The sequence below is a fragment of the Oncorhynchus keta genome, chromosome 35 (genome assembly GCF_023373465.1).
Source record: "Oncorhynchus keta strain PuntledgeMale-10-30-2019 chromosome 35, Oket_V2, whole genome shotgun sequence".
In the NCBI taxonomy this organism is placed as follows: Eukaryota; Metazoa; Chordata; class Actinopteri; order Salmoniformes; family Salmonidae; genus Oncorhynchus; species Oncorhynchus keta.
This window is the reverse complement of record NC_068455.1, coordinates 19,840,710-19,864,709: the sequence shown is the minus strand read 5'-3', so window position 1 is coordinate 19,864,709 and position 24,000 is coordinate 19,840,710. Positions and strand designations below refer to the sequence as shown.

General features: G+C 44.5%; 1 protein-coding gene across 4 annotated transcripts in view; it reads left to right on the top strand.

Annotated features, from left to right (window-relative positions):
- LOC118369059 (neuronal PAS domain-containing protein 3-like) overlaps nucleotides 1–24,000 on the top strand; it is a 536,261-nt gene that overhangs the window by 77,968 nt on the left and 434,293 nt on the right. The window contains exon 2 of one of the 4 annotated variants that reach the window (XM_052496672.1): nucleotides 18,754–18,840. The exons of the other annotated variants lie outside the window; for them this stretch is intronic. Coding sequence (XP_052352632.1) covers nucleotides 18,754–18,840 — 87 coding nt within the window. The remainder of the gene's footprint in view (nucleotides 1–18,753; nucleotides 18,841–24,000) is intronic. 4 annotated transcript variants of the gene reach the window in all.

Sequence of the window (24,000 nt, the reverse complement as noted above, 5' to 3'; positions counted from 1 at the left end):
GATTTGAGTCCCTGGCGGCGTAGTGTGTTACTGATGGTAGGCTTTGTTACTTTGGTCCCAGTTCTCTGCAGGTCATTCACTCGGTCCCCCCGTGTGGTTCTGGGATTTTTGCTCACCGTTCTTGTGATCATTTTGACCCCACCGGGCGAGATCTTGCGTGGAGCCCCAGATCGAGGGAGATTATCAGTGGTCTTGTATGTCTTCCATTTCCTAATAATTGCTCCCACAGTTGATTTCTTCAAACCAAGCTGCTTACCTATTGCAGATTCAGTCTTCCCAGCCTGGTGCAGGTCTACAATTTTGTTTCTGGTGTCCTTTGACAGCTCTTTGTTCTTTGCCATAGTGGAGTTTGGAGTGTGACTGTTTGAGGTTGTGGACAGGTGTCTTTTATACTGATAACAAGTTCAAACAGGTGCCATTAATACAGGTAAAGAGTGGAGGACAGAGGAGCCTCTTAAAGAAGAAATGACAGGTCTGTGAGAGCCAGAAATCTTGCTTGTTTGTTATTGACCAAATACTTATTTTCCACCACAATTTGCAAATAAATTAATAAAAAATCCTACAATGTGATTTTCTTGATTTTTTTCTTCTAATTTTGTCTGTCATAGTTGAAGTGTACCTATGATGAAAATTACAGGCCTCGCTCATCTTTTTAAGTGGGAGAACTTGCACAATTGGTGGCTGACTAAATACTTTTTTGCCCCACTGTGTTGTCTTGAGCTATAAACTACAGCAACGAGAACAGAATGGAGGAAATGTATTGAATCCCAACCCTCAAGAAGAACAAGAGTTGTGTGGGAAAGATAACAGTGAATCTAGGCTTGACACGATACCAACATTTTACCAACGATATGATAACAGGCCAAGTATCACAATACCGAGTAGCCTAGCATCCTGTTCACCCCGTCCTCCGGACACTGAAATTCACTCTTCTGCTCATGACAACAAAATTAATTTAACTTCACGGTGTTCAGTGTTTAATAGAATATTTCATAGAATGGCTGATTTTCTCATATTTGCAAAGGCCTAACTGTGATTTGGCTGGAAGAATGGGAGGAATGATTATATATCGGTGGAAGCTGCTGAAGGGAGGATGGCTCATGACGGTGGCTTGAAGGGTGCAAATGGAATGCAATCAAACACGTAGAAACCATGCGTTTAAAACCGTTCCACTCATTCTGCAACAGCCTTTAGCACGAGTCCGTCCTCCCCAATTAAGGTGCCACCAACCTCCTCTGATATACATGCATAATGATCTGCATGTCATTGTGTCAATAAGGGAAACACTGCATGAAACCTTCTTTACTCTGCAGGTAACAGAGACACACACACTCTCTCCCCGATAAACACACATCACTCTCTGATAAACACACAACACTCTCTGATAAACACACATCACTCTCTGATAAACACACAGCACTCTCTGATAAACACACATCATTCTCTGATAAACACACACCACTCTCTCTGATAGACACACACCACTCTCTGATAAACACACACCACTCTCTGATAAACACACATCATTCTCTGATAAACACACATCATTCTCTGATAAACACACACCACTCTCTCTGATAGACACACACCACTCTCTGATAAACACACACCACTCTCTGATAAACACACATCACTCTCTCTGATAAACACACACCACTCTCTCTGATAGACACACACCACTCTCTCTGATAAACACACACCACTCTCTGATAAACACACATCATTCTCTGATAAACACACATCATTCTCTGATAAACACACACCACTCTCTGATAAACACACACCACTCTCTCTGATAAACACACACCACTCTCTGATAAACACACATCACTCTCTCTGATAAACACACACCACTCTCTGATAAACACACATCACTCTCTCTGATAGACACACACCACTCTCTCTGATAAACACACACCACTCTCTCTGATAGACAAACACCACTCTCTCTGATAAACACACACCACTCTCTCTGATAAACACACACCACTCTCTGATAAACACACACCACTCTCTCTGATAAACACCCACCACTCTCTCTGATAGACACACACCACTCTCTCTGATAAACACACACCACTCTCTGATAAACACCCACCACTCTCTGATAAACACACATCACTCTCTGATAGACACACACCACTCTCTCTGATAAACACACACCACTCTCTGATAAACACACACCACTCTCTCTGATAAACACACACCACTCTCTGATAAACACACATCACTCTCTCTGATAAACACACACCACTCTCTGATAAACACACACCACTCTCTCTCATAAACACACACCACTCTCTGATAAACACACACCACTCTCTCTGATAAACACATACCACTCTCTGATAAACACCCACCACTCTCTGATAAACACACATCACTCTCTGATAGACACACACCACTCTCTCTGATAAACACACACCACTCTCTCTGATAAACACACACCTGTGACACTCAGAGGCTGCATGACAGTGAGCTCAGACGGCTCTGTGCTCTTGGATATAACAGGCCATGAAATTATACAGTGTGTCAACATTGTGCGCTGTTCCAATGTAACAAATGTACAAATCTAACAACAGAAGACTCATCAGGGTCTCAGTCTGCATCCCCGTCTGCCATCAGGGAAAAATGATATTTAATAAAAATGACGGAGGAATAGGACGCTCGTGAAGAGTGGACAGAGAGAAGCAGGTGAGGGCAGGTAGGTGATGTGAAGAGTGGACAGAGAGAAGCAGGGGAGGGCAGGTAGGTGATGTGAAGAGTGGACAGAGAGAAGCAGGTGAGGGCAGGTAGGTGATGTGAAGAGTGGACAGAGAGAAGCAGGTGAGGGCAGGTAGGTGATGTGAAGAGTGGACAGAGAGAAGCAGGTGAGGGCAGGTAGGTGATGTGAAGAGTGGACAGAGAGAAGCAGGGGGGTGAGGGCAGGTAGGTGATGTGAAGAGTGGACAGAGAGAAGCAGGTGAGGGCAGGTAGGTGATGTGAAGAGTGGACAGAGAGAAGCAGGGGAGGGCAGGTAGGTGATGTGAAGAGTGGACAGAGAGAAGCAGGGGAGGGCAGGTAGGTGATGTGAAGAGTGGACAGAGAGAAGCAGGGGAGGGCAGGTAGGTGATGTGAAGAGTGGACAGAGAGAAGCAGGGGAGGGCAGGTAGGTGATGTGAAGAGTGGACAGAGAGAAGCAGGGGAGGGCAGGTAGGTGATGTGAAGAGTGGACAGAGAGAAGCAGGGGAGGGCAGGTAGGTGATGTGAAGAGTGGACAGAGAGAAGCAGGTGAGGGCAGGTAGGTGATGTGAAGAGTGGACAGAGAGAAGCAGGGGAGGGCAGGTAGGTGATGTGAAGAGTGGACAGAGAGAAGCAGGGGAGGGCAGGTAGGTGATGTGAAGAGTGGACAGAGAGAAGCAGAGGAGGGCAGGTAGGTGATTTGAAGAGTGGACAGAGAGAAGCAGGGGAGGGCAGGTAGGTGATGTGAAGAGTGGACAGAGAGAAGCAGGGGAGGGCAGGTAGGTGATGTGAAGAGTGGACAGAGAGAAGCAGAGGAGGGCAGGTAGGTGATTTGAAGAGTGGACAGAGAGAAGCAGGGGAGGGCAGGTAGGTGATTTGAAGAGTGGACAGAGAGAAGCAGGGGAGGGCAGGTAGGTGATGTGAAGAGTGGACAGAGAGAAGCAGGTGAGGGCAGGTAGGTGATGTGAAGAGTGGACAGAGAGAAGCAGGGGAGGGCAGGTAGGTGATGTGAAGAGTGGACAGAGAGAAGCAGGGGAGGGCAGGTAGGTGATGTGAAGAGTGGACAGAGAGAAGCAGGGGGTGAGGGCAGGTAGGTGATGTGAAGAGTGGACAGAGAGAAGCAGGTGAGGGCAGGTAGGTGATGTGAAGAGTGGACAGAGAGAAGCAGGGGAGGGCAGGTAGGTGATGTGAAGAGTGGACAGAGAGAAGCAGGGGAGGGCAGGTAGGTGATGTGAAGAGTGGACAGAGAGAAGCAGGGGAGGGCAGGTAGGTGATGTGAAGAGTGGACAGAGAGAAGCAGGGGAGGGCAGGTAGGTGATGTGAAGAGTGGACAGAGAGAAGCAGGGGAGGGCAGGTAGGCGATTTGAAGAGTGGACAGAGAGAAGCAGGTGAGGGCAGGTAGGTGATGTGAATAATATATATAATAATAATAATATAATATATAATATATGTGAAGAGTGGACAGAGAGAAGCAGGGGGGTGAGGGCAGGTAGGTGATGTGAAGAGTGGACAGAGAGAAGCAGGTGAGGGCAGGTAGGTGATGTGAAGAGTGGACAGAGAGAAGCAGGTGAGGGCAGGTAGGTGATGTGAAGAGTGGACAGAGAGAAGCAGGGGAGGGCAGGTAGGTGATGTGAAGAGTGGACAGAGAGAAGCAGGGGGTGAGGGCAGGTAGGTGATGTGAAGAGTGACAGAGAGAAGCAGGGGGTGAGGGCAGGTAGGTGATGTGAAGAGTGGACAGAGAGAAGCAGGAGGGTGAGGGCAGGTAGGTGATGTGAAGAGTGGACAGAGAGAAGCAGGAGGGTGAGGGCAGGTAGGTGATGTGAAGAGTGGACAGAGAGAAGCAGGGGGTGAGGGCAGGTAGGTGATGTGAAGAGTGGACAGAGAGAAGCAGGAGGGTGAGGGCAGGTAGGTGATGTGAAGAGTGGACAGAGAGAAGCAGGGGGTGAGGGCAGGTAGGTGATGTGAAGAGTGGACAGAGAGAAGCAGGTGAGGGCAGGTAGGTGATGTGAAGAGTGGACAGAGAGAAGCAGGGGAGGGCAGGTAGGTGATGTGAAGAGTGGACAGAGAGAAGCAGGGGAGGGCAGGTAGGTGATGTGAAGAGTGGACAGAGAGAAGCAGGGGAGGGCAGGTAGGTGATGTGAAGAGTGGACAGAGAGAAGCAGGGGAGGGCAGGTAGGTGATGTGAAGAGTGGACAGAGAGAAGCAGGGGAGGGCAGGTAGGCGATTTGAAGAGTGGACAGAGAGAAGCAGGTGAGGGCAGGTAGGTGATGTGAATAATATATATAATAATAATAATATAATATATAATATATGTGAAGAGTGGACAGAGAGAAGCAGGGGGGTGAGGGCAGGTAGGTGATGTGAAGAGTGGACAGAGAGAAGCAGGTGAGGGCAGGTAGGTGATGTGAAGAGTGGACAGAGAGAAGCAGGTGAGGGCAGGTAGGTGATGTGAAGAGTGGACAGAGAGAAGCAGGGGAGGGCAGGTAGGTGATGTGAAGAGTGGACAGAGAGAAGCAGGGGGGTGAGGGCAGGTAGGTGATGTGAAGAGTGGACAGAGAGAAGCAGGGGGGTGAGGGCAGGTAGGTGATGTGAAGAGTGGACAGAGAGAAGCAGGAGGGTGAGGGCAGGTAGGTGATGTGAAGAGTGGACAGAGAGAAGCAGGAGGGTGAGGGCAGGTAGGTGATGTGAAGAGTGGACAGAGAGAAGCAGGGGGTGAGGGCAGGTAGGTGATGTGAAGAGTGGACAGAGAGAAGCAGGAGGGTGAGGGCAGGTAGGTGATGTGAAGAGTGGACAGAGAGAAGCAGGAGGGTGAGGGCAGGTAGGTGATGTGAAGAGTGGACAGAGAGAAGCAGGGGTGGGCAGGTAGGTGATGTGAAGAGTGGACAGAGAGAAGCAGGAGGGTGAGGGCAGGTAGGTGATGTGAAGAGTGGACAGAGAGAAGCAGGGGAGTGAGGGTTGATTAATGTGGTGATGAACAGGTGAGTGAGGGCTGGTATGATACGTCTGGTTGATTACGTGGTGATGAACAGGTGAGTGAAGTGGATATTATTGTACCTGTACATACAATAGTCTAGTAGCTGTTGATGAAATATGCTGAATTTATAAACAGAAGTGACTTTCTAAACATGTTAGATCAGGCGCCAGCAGGTTCGTTCGGTCGGTAGGGCAGACAGAATCGGTGGTATCGTATGAAACGGTACTACAGTTTTCTATGTTGGTGTCATAAGTATCATGACGTTTTGGTACCATGATATTACCATTACCGTGGTGCCAGTATACCGTGCAACACTAACTGAATCCAGTCCCAAACCTCAATAACAACAAGTGGTTGTGTGGCTCAAATAACAGGGATTATGCTTCTCTCTTGATCTTTTTCTGTCTCTTTCTGACTTTATATGCCAATTTCACATTTGTGTGTGAAGTATTATTTCAGTTGAGATGGACAAGATCAATGATTAACAATCCCTCTATGATAGTGCTGAGCATTCTCTTGCATAAACACACGCACGCACGCACGCACGCACGCACGCACGCACGCACGCACGCACGCACGCACGCACGCACGCACGCACGCACGCACACACACACACACACACACACACACACACACACACACACACACACACACACACACACACACACACACACACACACACACACACACACACACACACACACACACACACACACACACACACACACACACACACACACAGCTCCTCCTATCTTCCTCCTCTCCACCTGAGACATGCTGTATTTGTTGTACTTATAAGAGAATAGCAGAGGCCTGAGTTGGTTCTAGTTACACATGAAAGTGAAATGTGACTTCCTGAGCTTGTCATGTATCAAAATGTTGTGCTGGCAATTGTTAAAAAATGTTTTAGCTATGAAGCAGCCCAGCCATGCTTTTCAGCTGAGCTGCCAGAGATGGATTGCTTTCTGGAGTTTCTGACAGGTGTAATTGTTAAGGCGTCATCTGTTCTTGTTTGAAAGACATTTTATCCAACGGTAGGACTTGCCTGCTAATCTTTCTCCCATCATTATATCCTTTGCTTGCCACTAGACAAATCCCCTGTTATTGGACCAGATGGTGGACAAATCCATTCTCATGATAAGTTGCTTCTAGTTTGCATTTAGATAACCTGCAAAATCTTTACAATTTACTACTGTGCCTCCAACCATAACTTCTCCTTTTCTTAGTATAGATTTGACTTACTTGAAACAAATGATATCAATCTTGATGATTATGTTCAAATAAGGGGTAAAGCAACACATAGCCAACAGGAAGAAACAAAACAGGGCCCGGTAATGCATTTTGACTCTGGCCCAGAGTGCAATAGCTATCAGCATCAAACAGCTGACAACAGAGGCTGATTTCATTTATTTAACCTTTATTTAACTGATCAGGTGAATACAGGTGAAAGCTTAATCCTGTATTGATGTCACCTGTTAAATCCACTTCAATCAGTATAGATGAAGGGGAGGAGACAGGTTAAAGAAGGATTTTAAGCCTTGAGAAAATTGAGACATGGATTGTGTATGTTTTTTTTTATAATGTTTTATTATTTCACCTTTATTTAAACAGGTAGGCTAGTTGAGAACACCTTTAATTTAACCAGGTAGGCTAGTTGAGAACACCTTTAATTTAACCAGGTAGGCTAGTTGAGAACAAGTTCTCATTTACAACTAAGACCTGGCCAAGATAAAGCGAAACAGTTCGACACATACAAGACAGATTTACACATGGAATAAACAAAACATACAGTCAATAATACAGTAGAAAAATCTATATACATCATGTGCAAATGAGGTAGGATAAGGGAGGTAAGGCAATAAATAGGCCATGGTGGTGAAGTAATTACAATATAGCAATTAAACACTGGAATGGTAGATGTGCAGAAGATGAATGTGCAGGTAGAGATACTGTGGTGCAAAGGAGCAAGATAACTAAATAAATTCAGTTTGGGGATGGGGGAGATAGATGGGCTATTTACAGATGAGCTATGAACAGGTGCAGTGATCTGTGAGCTGCTCTGACAGCTGGTGCTTAAAGCTAGTGAGGGAGGTAAGAGTCTCCAGCTTCAGAGATTTTTGCAGTTCGTTCCAGTCATTGGCAGCAGAGAACTGTAAGGAGAGGCAGCCAAAGGAAGAATTGGCTTTGGGGATGACCAGTGAGATATACCTGCTGGAGCGCGTGCTACGGGTGGGTGCTGCTATGGTGACCAGTGAGCTGAGATAAGGCTGGGCATATGTGCCATTCAGAGGGTGACTAGGCAAGACAAAAGATTGAAGTGCCTTTTTGCTGGGTTTGGTTGTAGGTGCCATGTGCATTGGTTTGAGTTTGTCAAGAACTGCAACGCTGCTGGGTTTTTCACAACCTGCAGTTTCCTGTGTGTATCAAAGATGGTCCACCACCAAAAGGACATCCAGCCTACTTGACACACAACTGTGGGAAGCATTGGAGACAACATGGGCCATCAACATGGACAACATGGGCCGTCCATGCCCTGACATATTGAGGCTGTTCTGATGGCAAAAGGTGGCACAACTCAATATTAGGAAGGTGTTCTTAATGTTTTGTACACTCAGTATATAGAGACCCGATTTAGACTCTAGAATCTAGCCTTCTCGCAAAGATTCAAATCACTCACTCACTTTAGAAAGAGTTTTCAGCCCCCTAAACATTTTAAGCACTTTTCTCTCTGCATAGTCACTGTTTCTAATAATAGATTTTAACTGAACACAGGACAATCCTGTTTATGCTGTAGAATGGAAAGAATGTTTTAAAAACAGAAGATTAAAATGTGCTGTACCGTGTAAATATGACCTTTTCCATTTTCCCATCTTGCCGCAGTCGTGGGGGAGTTGTAACATTAAATGAACAGTGTGTGTTTCTGGAAATGAAGAGTTCTAGTTGAAATGCTTGTGGACCTGTAGAGACCATGTAAACAAGGTATAGCTATAAACATAAAACTCCATGGCTGAGGTGACAGATATCTCCTTGACGGTGCTTTATGTATAAATGATTGGTCTCCTTTCTCCGTCTTGTTGAGCAGGGATGAGTGCCAATTTGCATAATACTTTTAAGGACTGTAATGATACTGTCATGTAGCAGATTTAACATGCTAGCACAGATTCTATTGCTTTGCAGCTAATTAGTATGTGAATTACAGCACATTTACATTTGAACTGCTGCTCATTTCCCTCCTCTCAGCCACAGAGAGACAGTTTAATACATTTGAACTGCTGCTCATTTCCCTCCTCTCAGCCACAGAGAGACAGTTTAATACATTTGAACTGCTGCTCATTTCCCTCCTCTCAGCCACAGAGAGACAGTTTAATACATTTGAACTGTTGCTCATTCCCCCTCCTCTCAGCCACAGAGAGACAGTTTAATACATTTGAACTGCTGCTCATTTCCCTCCTCTCAGCCACAGAGAGACAGTTTAATACATTTGAACTGCTGCTCATTTCCCTCCTCTCAGCCACAGAGAGACAGTTTAATACATTTGAACTGTTGCTCATTTCCCTCCTCTCAGCCACAGAGAGACAGTTTAATACATTTGAACTGCTGCTCATTTCCCTCCTCTCAGCCACAGAGAGACAGTTTAATACATTTGAACTGCTGCTCATTTCCCTCCTCTCAGCCACAGAGAGACAGTTTAATACATTTGAACTGCTGCTCATTTCCCTCCTCTCAGCCACAGAGAGACAGTTTAATACATTTGAACTGTTGCTCATTTCCCTCCTCTCAGCCACAGAGAGACAGTTTAATACATTTGAACTGCTGCTCATTTCCCTCCTCTCAGCCACAGAGAGACAGTTTAATACATTTGAACTGTTGCTCATTTCCCTCCTCTCAGCCACAGAGAGACAGTTTAATACATTTGAACTGCTGCTCATTTCCCTCCTCTCAGCCACAGAGAGACAGTTTAATACATTTGAACTGCTGCTCATTTCCCTCCTCTCAGCCACAGAGAGACAGTTTAATACATTTGAACTGTTGCTCATTTCCCTCCTCTCAGCCACAGAGAGACAGTTTAATACATTTGAACTGCTGCTCATTTCCCTCCTCTCAGCCACAGAGAGACAGTTTAATACATTTGAACTGCTGCTCATTTCCCTCCTCTCAGCCACAGAGAGACAGTTTAATACATTTGAACTGCTGCTCATTTCCCTCCTCTCAGCCATAGAGAGACAGTTTAATACATTTGAACTGCTGCTCATTTCCCTCCTCTCAGCCACAGAGAGACAGTTTAATACATTTGAACTGTTGCTCATTTCCCTCCTCTCAGCCATAGAGAGACAGTTTAATACATTTGAACTGCTGCTCATTTCCCTCCTCTCAGCCACAGAGAGACGGTTTAATACATTTGAACTGCTGCTCATTTCCCTCCTCTCAGCCACAGAGAGACAGTTTAATACATTTGAACTGTTGCTCATTTCCCTCCTCTCAGCCACAGAGAGACAGTTTAATACATTTGAACTGCTGCTCATTTCCTGCTGCTCCTCTCAGCCACAGAGAGACAGTTTAATACATTTGAACTGCTGCTCATTTCCCTCCTCTCAGCCACAGAGAGACAGTTTAATACATTTGAACTGTTGCTCATTTCCCTCCTCTCAGCCACAGAGAGACAGTTTAATTTGACATTTGAACTGAACTGCTCATTTCCCTCCTCTCAGCCACAGAGAGACAGTTTAATACATTTGAACTGCTGCTCATTTCCCCTCCTCTCAGCCACAGAGAGACAGTTTAATACATTTGAACTGCTGCTCATTTCCTCCTCTCAGCCACAGAGAGACAGTTTAATACATTTGAACTGCTGCTCATTTCCCTCCTCTCAGCCACAGAGAGACAGTTTAATACATTTGAACTGCTGCTCATTTCCTCCTCTCAGCCACAGAGAGACAGTTTAATACATTTGAACTGCTGCTCATTTCCCTCCTCTCAGCCACAGAGAGACAGTTTAATACATTTGAACTGCTGCTCATTTCCCTCCTCTCAGCCACAGAGAGACAGTTTAATACATTTGAACTGCTGCTCATTTCCCTCCTCTCAGCCACAGAGAGACAGTTTAATACATTTGAACTGCTGCTCATTTCCCTCCTCTCAGCCACAGAGAGACAGTTTAATACATTTGAACTGCTGCTCATTTCCCTCCTCTCAGCCACAGAGAGACAGTTTAATACATTTGAACTGCTGCTCATTTCCCTCCTCTCAGCCACAGAGAGACAGTTTAATACATTTGAACTGCCGCTCATTTCCCTCCTCTCAGCCACAGAGAGACAGTTTAATACATTTGAACTGCTGCTCATTTCCCTCCTCTCAGCCACAGAGAGACAGTTTAATACATTTGAACTGCCGCTCATTTCCCTCCTCTCAGCCACAGAGAGACAGTTTAATACATTTGAACTGCCGCTCATTTCCCTCCTCTCAGCCACAGAGAGACAGTTTAATACATTTGTCCGTTTCATGCCCAAAGAACAATTTGGATATGGTAATGAGTGGTTTCTCTGAAATTCCAGGAGGTTTAACTCTCATAGTTGTTTTGGCTGGCGTGGAAATGAAAACTCAGCATGATGAAGGGAGGGAAGAGGGCTGAGGGCTCTGGGGTCGTGGAATATTGAACATGGCCATGTCATCGTTGTACTCAGTTATTTAAATATTGATAGCCAATTCCACCATGTCACATGTTACATGTAGAGTATAGTACTTACTGTACCATGCTGGGAACTGTCATAGTTTAGTTAGCTTTAACTCCAATACATGTTACACTAACTTATTCATATTTTTGCAATATAGTTGCTTTTAGAACCTTATTTATAAACACTATAAGTACAGTAAGATAAAACATTGTTTTGTAAATTAATTGCAGCTTTAGTGCAGAATTGGTTATTCAAATATATTTAAAGAGCATGTTGACTGGGCAGATAAATGCCTCCAACCAGGTCTCGAAAATCTGATATCAGGGCCTGTGTCCCAAATGGCAACCTAGGCTATTCCTATATATTGTACTACTTTTGACCAGGCCCCATATAATGCCCATAGGGCACTGGCAAAAAGCAGTGCACTATATAGAGGATAACTGGTATTGTTTAAATGGTGGCCAACATAGATTACTCCACCACCACAGTATATGGCAACACATATTTTCCACAACTGTCATCACAAAGCGCCTTTATTTGAGTCCCTCTCTCAGAAAGAGTAATATGCTACAGAAGCAAATCCTGGATTCCTAAGATTTGGTTGAAGGGTAGGAAAAACTGAAAAGGTGATACGATGGTGTCGTTTTCCAAAATGAGTTTGTGTTCTGATGCAAATCTTCTCCTTCAACCATAAATCAAGGGTATATGAAACATGACTGCTGCAGCTAGAGTGAGTGTACACTTACAGCAGGGCACTGTTTCCAGGTGTGTGTCCCAAATGGCAGCCTATTCCCTGTAGTGGACTACTTCTGGCCCTGGTCAAAAGTACTGCATTATATAGGGTATAGGGTGCCATCTGGGATGAAGCCAGAGTGACCAGGTCACCAGATAGCTGTCTGCTGAGGTAGCTAGTTTACTTATCACACCTCTTGTTTCCTCAGGAACCTTTCAAACCAACAGGAAATTAAACAAGCACCGACAGAGCAGTGTGTGTACCCTACTTCCACTTGTTATTTCAAACTGGATATCTCTAATGAAAATCATAGGGGTCAGGAGGCGTGATGAAGGTTCTGCTGAGAGGCCTCTGGGTGCCACACGTTGTAATCATCTGATTTGGACGCTTTGGGGCCCATCACTTGATACTTTGTTTGTGTCCCAAATGTCATCCTGTTCCCTATTGAGTGCACTACTTTTGACTCGGGCCCATAGGACTTTGGTCAAAAGTAGTGCACTATAAGGGAATAGGGTTCCATTTGGGACGTGACCCTTGTCTGGATGTGGTTGTTGCTCACTGCAGCAGCCAAACGCACACTACTCCTGATCCCCATCTGAAATCAAGGACAAATTGGCAATTCAACAGACTGAACTCAAAATGGTCACAAAAGTCCACACTCAGACTAATTGTGATTAGAACAAAACTTTGATTTCCTTCTTTCCTACCATTATTTGTCAAAATATGGGCTTGGTCCTTTCTGTGTTGCCTTTCCATCATTTACTTTCATGATTATCTTGTCTCTTTCCTGTCTCCTCTCTCATTTCTCCTGTCTACTCTCTTCTCTCTCCTCTCTCCTCGCTCTCCTCTCTCTGCTCTCTCCCCTCTCTCTCCTCTCTCCTCCTCTCCTCTCTCTTCTCTCTCCTCTCTCTTCTCTCTCCTCTCTCTCTCCTCTCTCCTCTCTCCCCTCTCTCTCCTCTCCTCTCTCTTCTCTCTCCCCTCTCTCTCCTCTCCCCTCTCTCCTCTCTCTCCTCTCGCTCCTCTCTCCTTTCTCTTCTCTCTCCTCCCTTATCTATTTTATGTCCTCTCTTTTCTCTCCTCTCTCTCCTTTCTCCAATCTTCTCTCCTCTCTCTCCTCTTTTCTCTCTCCTCTTTTCTCTCTCCTCTCTTCTCTCTCCTCTCCTCTCTCTCCTCTCGTCCCTTCTCTATTTTATGTCCTTTCTTCTCTCTCTTCACTCTCCTCTTGTATCTCTCCTCTCTTTTCTCTCCTATTTTCTCTCTCCTCTTTTCTCTCTCCTCTCTCTTAACTCTCTCATCTCTTCTCCCTCCTATCTCCTCTCCCTCCTCTCTCTCCTCTCCTCTCCTCTCTTCTCACTTCTCTCTCCTCCTTTCTCTCTCCTCTTTTCTCTCTCCTCTTTTCTCTCTCCTCTCTCTCCTTTCTCTCTTCTCACTTCTCTCCCTTCTCTCTCCTCTCTCCTTTCTGTTCTCTTGCTATTTCCTCTATCCCTCCTCTCCTCTGTTATTATTCCAGTAAGTATTTAGTAGTGCACTAGTGTGTGTGTGTGTGTGTGTGTGTGTGTGTGTGTGTGTGTGTGTGTGTGTGTGTGTGTGTGTGTGTGTGTGTGTGTGTGTGTGTGTGTGTGTGTGTGTGTGTGTGTGTGTGTGTGTGTGTCTTGTAGTTAGGCTCTCAGCTAAGTGAGTCCAGATCATGTAGTCAGGACTGTGTGTTGTGTTTCTCCTGTGCCACTGTTTTAGCAGGAACAACTGTGTTGACTAATTCTCTAATACGTTTGGACTCTCTATATTGCACTCCACACTACCCTTTCCCTTCTGGACAAGAGGAAAACATATGGGAGAATGCTGTTCATTGACTGCAGCTCAGTGTTCAATACCATAGTGCCCTCCAAACTCAACACTAAGCTAAGGACCCTGGGACTGAACCCTCCCTCTGCATCCTGGACTTCCTGATAGGCCGCCCCCAGGAGGTGAGGGTAGGCAACAACACACCCGCCACGCTGACCCTCAACACGGGGTCCCTCAGGGGTGTGTGCTTACTCCCCTCCTATACTCCCTGTTCACCCTCGACTGTGTGGACGCGCACGACTCCAACCCCATCATTATGTTTGCCAACGATACGACGGTGGTAGACTTGATCACAGATGGCGATGAGATAGGGAGGAGGTCAGAGACCTGCCAGTGTGGTACCAGAACATCAGTCTCTCCCTCAACGTCAGCAAGACAAAGTAACTGATCGTGGACTACATGGAACGTGAGGTTTGAACTCGCCCCCATTCACAAGGACAGGGCTGTAGTGGAGCGGGTCAAGAGCTTCATGTTCCTCATTGTCCACATCGATATCATGGTCCACACAGTCGTGAAGAGGGCACGACAAGGCCTGTTATCCCTCAGGAGACTGAAAACATTTGGCATGGACCCTCAGATCCGTAAAAGGTTCTACAGCTGCACCATTGAGAGCATCTTGGCTGGCTGCATCACCACTTGGTATGGCAACTGCTTGGTATCTGACCGCAAGGCGCTGCAGAGGGTAGTATGTACAGTGCATCACTGGGACCGAGCTCCCTGTCATCCAGGACCTCTATACCAGGTGGTGTCAGAGGAAGGCCCTAAAAATTGTCAAAGACTCCAGCCAACCAAGTCATAGACGATACCAATGCACCAAGTCTGGAACCAACAGGACCCTGAACAGCTTCTACCCATAAGCCATAAGACTGTTGAATAGTTAGTTAAATAGTCAACCAAAGAGCTACCCGGACTATCTGCATTGACCCTTTTTGCACAAACTTTTTTGTCTCATCACATAAACTGCTGCTACTGTCACTTAATTCCTAGTTATATGTACATATCCACCTTGATTACCTCATACCCCTGCACATCAACTGGTTGATTTCCTCTACTCCTCCAGCCAGTAAAGTGGAGTTAAGTTGATTTTTACACAAGCTGGCATCCTTAACCATGTTGTCTCTCTAACCAGACCAGAGAAGGAGGTAGCTGGTAGTAGTAACAGTATGTACAGCATCTGAGCTGTGGCCTGGTCTGCCCCTGACCAGAAGGAAGAAGGGAAGACAGAGAAGGTAAGGGGGGGATTACCATGGCGATGAGGTATGTTGTTGCCCTCCTCCAAGGTGGAGTGTCTTGGGCCTAGAGACAGAACAGGAGCTGGCATTAGCAGGCCTCTCCCAGTAAGGGTCGCTGTGGAGAAACAACGTGACAATCTCTTAAAGCCTATAAGGAGGGAACAGTATGGACCACAGTACATATGTGTAGAGTACCAGTACCAGTCAAAGGTTTGGACACACCTACTCATTCCAGGGGTTTTCTTTATTCTTACTATTTTTCATGAGAGCCAGTTTCATCATAGCGCTTGATGTTTTTGCGACTTTCAAACTTTCTAAGTTCTTGAAATGTTCCTTATTGACTGACCTTTATGTCTTAAAGTAATGATGGACTGTCATTTCTCTTTGCTTATTTGAGCTGTTCTTGCCATAATATGGACTTGGTATTTTACCAAATAGGGCTATCTTCTGTATACCACCCCTACCTTGTCACAACACAACTGACTGGCCCGAATGCAGAAGGAAAGAAATGTTGGAAAGGGACAGTAAGTGATCATTTCACTGTTAGTCTGAACCTGTTGTTTATGAAGCCTGTGATGAATTGATTTGATTTGACTGAGTCTACCTGAGCAAAGAGCTTATAGCTGAAAAGGCTATAAGGCCTAGTCTAAGACATTGTCCCAAATGGCACCCTATTTCCTTTATGGTGCGCTTTTTTTTTACCAGGGCCTATAGAGCTCTGGTCAAAAGTAGTGCACTATGTAGGGAATAGGCTGCCATTTGGGACGAAGCCCTAGTGTTATACTGACTGGGTCCCTATGGGAGATGCAGTATTTACTGTATAGTGTTAGTGATCCTCCAGGAAAACAACTATCTGGTCCTCCCCAGGCATGGAACACCTCACAGAAGAGAGCTGAGAAGTTTTGGAAAACATGTGGACATAGATTTACAGTCACTACAAACAGTACTGTAATATTCAGTCATTCAGCCATAGACAGCCATTGGATAGCTGTAACTATGTAGCAGTCAGTATGATATTAGTTCAGGGTCTCCTTCTGAAAGGAGGCTGGCTGCTGTGTTGTGATTGAAATGGCTGAACAGCGGCTTGCTGAACGCCCCTCTTAATGTGCTCATCAAAACAGTAGACCCTGCCTTGTTTGACGTCTTTACTCATTTGAGTTCAGAAACCCCATGGCTCTTCGAGCTAGGGATGTCAAGGACCATGTCGAGGACCATGTACCACAAACATAACTGCTCTTTGACTTTCACCTTACAGTAACATAGTGGCCAGACCAGACCAGGCCCCAGCCACAGTAAGATAACTGTGGTGGATAATGGCTTGCAGTGTTTTTCTACTTTTTGAGGTTACCCTTCTGATGTGTGTGGAGGCAACCCAGCCCATCACAGCCAACCCCAGTCCATCTCACCCCAGCCCATCTCACCCCAGTCCATCTCAGTCTGTCTCAGCCCCTCTCAGCCCCTCCCAGCACCTCTCAGCCCTGTCCAGCCCCTCTCCATCATTCCCAGCCCCTCCCAGCACCTCTCAGCCCTTCCCAGCCCCTCATCCCAGCCCCTCCTCCCAGCCCATTAAAGATCATCCCACCCTTCCCCCTCCTAGCACAGCCTCTCGTCCCAGCCCCTCCCAGCCAATCCCTCCCTATTCCGCTCCCAGCCCAGCCAAACTCTGCCCAGCCCACTCAGCTTTCCTTTCACTGTCTAGTTGCCAACATTAGCCTCAGACAGCCAATCATTACACAGGAAATAACACCATATGCAGGGCAATTATTTTTGTGAAAAATGACTCATGGTTTTTATTTGTGATAAACCTCCTTTATTAGCGGAGAAATACGATGCACAGCCGGCCCTTTCACGTCTGAGCGGAGGACTCATTCATATTTATGGCCTGCTTTGCAAAGAACATTTGATAAGCTGTCTGGTTGAAAATTAAGTTTGACTTCGTTTAAAAACGCATACAAAAATAGGAAAAATCTTTGTTCATATTTTTATAAAAAAGGTAAAGAAAACTATTGGAATGTAAAGAAGGGTAGTGTAGAAGAGGGGGGTGAACTTTAAGTACAGAATAGCATGGCAGTTGATATAGTTGGGCTGTTGACTATTCTGAAAGGCAAAGTACATGTATACTGTAGGGCTGTCTGTGGTGCTCTCATCACACCGACACACCGACACACACACACACACACACACACACACACACACACACACACACACACACACACACACACACACACACACACACACACACACACACACACACACACACACACACACACACACACACACACACACACACACACACACACACACACACACACACACACACACACACACACACACACACCTGTACACACACTCTGTTACTGAAACATAGGGTTCAGTCCTGTCTTCTTAACCCCAGGATCTCTTCAGGAGAGGTAGAGAGGGGGAGGCAAACCTTGGGTTGTCCAGAGAGGAACTGAACAGGCTTTATTCCAGCAATGAATATGAATCTGTGGACTTTGTACCTGGGTGACAACGTGAGGCTATAATGTGTGATATTTTTTGAGCAGTTGGACTGGAACAGAATGAGATGCCTAAATCTGCATTATGTAACTGTTTGGGTGACCTGACCAAATTCACATAGAAATACCAGTTATAGGTCTCTCATTCTTATTGAACACAAGTCTAAGATGCAGTAGATATGTTAGAAGACGTTTTTGCATATTTTACTTTCGGTTTTGTACACCAGCTTCAAACAGATTGCAAATATCACTGAAGCTGGAGACCCATATCTCCCTCACTAGCTTTAAGCACCAGCTGTCAGAGCAGCTCACAGATCACTGCACCTGCACCATAGCCCATCTGTAAATAGACCATCCAACTACCCCATCCCCATACTGTTATTTATTTTTTCGCTCCTTTGCACCCCAGTATCTCTACTTGCACATTCATCTTCTGCACATCTAGTGTTAATTGCTAAATTGTAATTATTTCACCACTATGGCCTATTTATTGCCCTACTTCCCTTATCTTACCTCATTTACACACACTGTGTATATATATATATATTTATTGTGTTATTGACTGTATGTTTGTTTACTCCATGTGTTACTCTATGTTGTTGTTTGTGTCGCACTGTTTTGCTTTATCTTGTCCAGGTCGCAGTTGTAAATGACAACTTGTTCTCAATTAGCCTACCTGGTTAAATAGTTAAATAGGGGTGGAATAAAAAATAAAAATTAACAGATGAAAATGCAATATTTTTGGTTATGGAAAATATATTTCACAGCAGTTTAGATGGTACAATGGTACACTATTACATTGCTTTTTTTAGGCAAAAGAAATGAGGCAAACTATTATAATTTTAGCAACCAGGAAATGGCGGAGGGATGTCTGCATAGTGCAACTTTAAGGTCAGCAATACATACACTTTTATGTTTAACTAATATGTACTTAAATAATTAACATATTAACATATACATTGTATTTACAGACCCTTCCTTGGAAGTCATTGTTACTGTACAGTTTACACATGCTATTTATCCACCGGCTCATTGACTGAATGTTTTAAACTGATCAGCCCTACTGTATCTATCTTTGTAGGGAAATTAAAACCCTACACCCTTTCTGCATGGAGGAATCAGTGGAGGAGGCCGTAGTTGATGCCCAATTCATGTCCAAATTTCCCCAGTAAGTTGGAAGTCTTATTTAACCCATTCATTGAGGACCCCACAGTAAGTTAGTGGAAACAGATTAAGTAGGTATAGTCAGTCAGAGAGAGGTGTGATGCCGGGCATGAGATAACAAGGCATGTAAATAAATTGTTCGCTGGCCTGTTGCCCGGCTGCTAGCTGTGGAGAGAATTGAGTCCCCCACTGAGAGTAGAGGGAGAAAGCAGGCGGTACTCACTCTCTTTCGCTCTCTTTCTTTCTCTTTCTCTGCTCTCTTTTATCTCTCTCTCTCTCTTTATCTCTCTCTCTGTCTCTCTCTCTCATCTCCCTCTCTATCTCTCTCTCTCTTTATCTCTCTCTTTATCTCTCTCTCTGTCTCCCTCTCTCATCTCCCTCTCTATCTCTCTCTCTCTCTCTCTCTCTCTCTCTCTCTCTCTCTCTCTCTCTCTCTCTCTCTCTCTCTCTCTCTCTCTCCATTCCCCCCATCAGAGCAAATTCATCATGCCTTTGGCACTTCACCATCTCTTGCCAGCCATTCAGATTAGTCCTCATAAAGACAGATCCAGAGCAGAGCAGGGCTATGTTTCCCACAGAGAGAACTCTAACTGACCGTGATTGCAAAATGCTGCTCACCCAAAGTTATTCTCCTTTCCAGACATATTGCTAGGCAGGGCTTAACAATATGTACTCTTTTATCTTTGTTCATGGAACATGTGTGGGATTGAGAGAGGGAAATATTTTTCTCTGTTCAATAAGAGTTATCATAGTCATCATATTTAAGAGGGAGGGAGGAGAAGGAGGGAGAGAGAGGGAAAGGAGGCTTTTCTCCTCTCCCCTCCTCTCCTCTCTTTTCCTCTCTTCTCCTGCTTGGTCTGGCTGGCAGTTATTTGTCAGACAGCTTCATACCTATGTGTCAACACAGTAACACTTAAACACTGGGCTGGGCTAGGTTGAACACTCACTGTCCAACAGCAGTCTGTCTGCCCACCTCTTCACCTCTCTATTCAAAACATTGGTTCTGGACCAGAACTACTGTATAGCTAGGAGGTTTTGCTTCTATTTGCCATATATTTTTCAACTGTGCTGTTGTGCTTCACAAAATAATTGAACCTTTCTATTCTTATAGCTTCTACGGATTGTAGATGTAAAATATTTTTTTAGCTAAAATAATAATTATATTATTGATTGATTGACTATGGCTTTTCAAATCACCCCGTATTGCTATCTGTGCATTAGTTTTAGGCAAATGTTACAATTCTTCAGCCATCTAGACCTGTGACCAAAAACGAGCTACATATGGACAATACCAAAATAAATGATCTAATGACTCTGCCTCCTCACAGCAGAATCTGCAGAGCTGGGAAGATTGTATCCCCCATATATATAACATTCTATTAGTTGCAAGAATTTTGTATAGTAATTTATATTGAAAAATTTGAAGTTTTGAATCCGCCGTTGTTTTGCTATCAATTCATAAAAAGATAAACTCTTTTGTGATAGCCATTGGCCAAGATCTGATACATTCTTGATCTGTTTCTAGACTCTTGATAATTATAATAAAATGTTTTTTGGAAGACTAGCCTCCATTGCAGTGCACCTGGCTGGTTGGTAGACTTCCTTCTCTTCCACTTTACCAGATGTTTGTGCACCTTATGTAATCTCCCCGGGGGGGGAGAAAAAAAGAGAAATCATTTGATTTATATTTTATTGTTCATTAGTAAGCCTAACACACCAGAAGTAGTGACAAGTTTGTTGTGTCAAATTCAGGTTTGATCTCTGCTTGTTATGACATGAACCCACAGATCATCTCCTAGATGATGAAAGCAGCAGTCTGCGCCAGCGTTGTTCACTGTTTCCACATCTCTGCTGCTGCCTGCAGGGCCCTGACACTCTCTCTCTCCTCTCCTCCTCTCTCTAAATCCTCTCCATGCTGTTTCTTTCTGTACATAATCCACAATTAAGGTGAGACCTTGTAGTTAACAGTATGGCACGGTACTCCAGCATGGGGGAAGGTTTTTACATCTCTTTATTTTTAGAAACCGTAGCGATGCAAAGCAGGAGGAAATTGCAGGTCTCAGATACATTTGGTGGTGGCATGTTTTAGTAAAAGGCTGTCAACAAAATGAGCAAGGAGTCTTGTTCTGTGACCTTTAGCAAGGAGACTTGTTCTGTCACCTTTAGCAAGGAGACTTGTTCTGTGACCTTTAGCAAGGAGACTTGTACAATGACCTTTAGCAAGGAGACTTGTTCAATGACCTTTAGCAAGGAGACTTGTTCAATGACCTTTAGCAAAGAGACTTGTTCTGTGACCTTTAGCAAGGAGACTTGTTCTGTCACCTTTAGCAAGGAGCCTCGTTCTGTGACCTTTAGCAAGGAGACTTGTTCAATGACCTTTAGCAAGGAGACTTGTTCTGTGACCTTTAGCAAGGAGACTTGTTCTGTGACCTTTAGCAAAGAGACTTGTTCTGTGACCTTTAGCAAGGAGACTTGTTCTGTGACCTTTAGCAAGGAGCCTCGTTCTGTGACCTTTAGCAAGGAGACTTGTTCAATGACCTTTAGCAAGGAGACTTGTTCTGTGACCTTTAGCAAGGAGACTTGTTCAATGACCTTTAGCAAAGAGACTTGTTCTGTGACCTTTAGCAAGGAGACTTGTTCAATGACCTTTAGCAAAGAAACTTGTTCTATTTAGCAAGGAGTTGTTCTATGACCTTTAGCAAGGAGACTTGTTCTATGACCTTTAGCAAGGAGACTTGTTCTATGACTTTTAGCAAGGAGACTTGTTCTGTGACCTTTAGCAATGAGACTTGTTCTGTGACGTTTAGCAAGGAGGATGTTCTGTGACCTTTAGCAAGGAGACTTGTTCCATGACCTTTATCAAGGAGTCTTGTTATATGACCTTTAGCAAAGAGAATTGTTCTATAACCTTTAGCAAAGAGAATTGTTCTATAACCTTTAGCAAAGAGACTTGTTCTGTGACCTTTAGCAAATATACTTTTTCTATAACCTTTAGAAAGAGACTTGTTCTATGACCTTTAGCAAAGAGACTTGTTCTGTAACCTTTAGCAAGGAGACTTGTTCTATCACCTTTAGGCAACTTGTATTCTGCTGAACTGGATCTAGTATTATCACAAACCAGCAGTTGCATGTCAAAATGAACAAACAATAAATTGTTCTCAATCTGTTTTATGATTACCTGTCAAAACCTATTTTCATCTATTTGTGAGATTGGTCAACATCCATTTACAATGGTTGAAATACAATTAAAATAATTTATAATCACATGATTTACTTTTTGTAATGGTTGCGTTATGTAAACATGACTAAATCTCAGCCCACTCAAAACGTTCAGCATGGCTAGGCAGTCAGGAAACTCCTTGTGCTTATATCCCTTTCCAAAACTCTATGTCACAGATGACAGTATTATACCATCAGATGAGATACTTTAACAAGGCTTTCTCTCTGCAAGAGATGAGAGGACTCAGCTGAGATGACACCCTACAATATTTCATCAGGATATTATTGCTACCGTTCATCAGCTGTACACTCTTAGAAAAAAAGGTGCTATCCAGAACAGTGGCAGTCGGTGCCATTTAAGATTAAGGGGGACAATTTTTATTTTCATTAGCATTGCCTTATTTCTATTACAGTATATTGGATGACTGTCATTCATATTCCATTCACCCAGCTCAATGTAACATCGATATTCAAAGAGTACCATCCCAGTGCTGGCTTGCCTTTAAGCAATGTTGGTCCTGGTCAGTCCCTAGATGGGAGACCAGATGCTGTTGGAACTGGTGTTGGAGGGCCAGTAGGAGGCATATTAGCTAACGTCATAGTCAACATAGCTACTAGAACTAACGCATAGTAAACCCGCTACAATCACGCAGTACAGTGTACAGCAAGCAGTTTAGTAGTTACACCGGGGGCCCCGGTGGCAATACATTTATAAGACTGAAAACTTACCTTGACTTGAAAGAGTTCCAGTGTTGGATAGCCTTAGCCAGCTAACATAAATAGCCTTCCTCTCTGCTTCAGCCGGGTGTTTGACTAGGCTAAGTTAGCCAAGTAAGTGAAAATAAAAGTTAAAAAAATTAAACAAAATATAGCTGTCTCTCTCTCTCTGCTGCTTCTCCTTAATTGTTTAAGACACTCATTTGTTCTATTCTACTATTGTCTTTCTCTCTCTCTTTCTCTCTCTTTGAGTCAACAACATGTTATGCACTGCAGTGCTAGCTACCTGTAGCTTATGCTTTCACTACTAGATTCATTCTCTGATTAATTCTCTGATCCTTTGATTGGATGGACAACATGTCAGTTCATGCTGCAAGATTGGTTGGAGGACGTCCTCCGGAAGTCATCATAATTACTTTGTAAGTCTATGGAAAAGTGTGACAACCATGAGCCTCCTAGGTTTTGAATTTAAATCAATGTACCCCGAGGAGGACGGAAAATAGCTGTCCTCCGGCTGCGCCATGGTGCTACCCCAGAGAGTGCTGTTGAGGCTACTGTAGACCTTTATTGCAAAACAGTGTGTTTTAAGCAGTTATTTGGTGACGTGAATATATTTAGTATAATTTTATCTAAAAAGGATAACTTTTTAAATGTTTCACTATATAAAAAAGTAGGATGGTCCTCCTCTTTCTCCTCAAATCCAGATGTTTGATTTTATGAGGGCAGGAACTTTCTATTACATTTACATTTAAGTCATTTAGCAGACGCTCTTATCCAGAGCGACTTACAAATTGGTGCATTCACCTTATGACATCCAGTGGAACAGTCACTTTACAATAGTGCATCTAAATCTTAAAAGGGGGGTGAGAAGGATTACTTATCCTATCCTAAGTATTCCTTAAAGAGGTGGGGTTTCAGGTGTCTCCGGAAGGTGGTGATTGACTCCGCTGTCCTGGCGTCGTGAGGGAGTTTGTTCCACCATTGGGGGCCAGAGCAGCAAACAGTTTTGACTGGGCTGAGCGGGAACTGTGCTTCCTCAGTGGTAGGGAGGTGAGCAGGCCAGAGGTGGATGAACGCAGTGCCCTTGTTTGGGTGTAGGGCCTGATCAGAGCCTGGAGGTACTGAGGTGCCGTTCCCCTCACAGCTCCGTAGGCAAGCACCATGGTCTTGTAGCGGATGCAAGCTTCAACTGGAAGCCAGTGGAGAGAGCGGAGGAGCGGGGTGACGT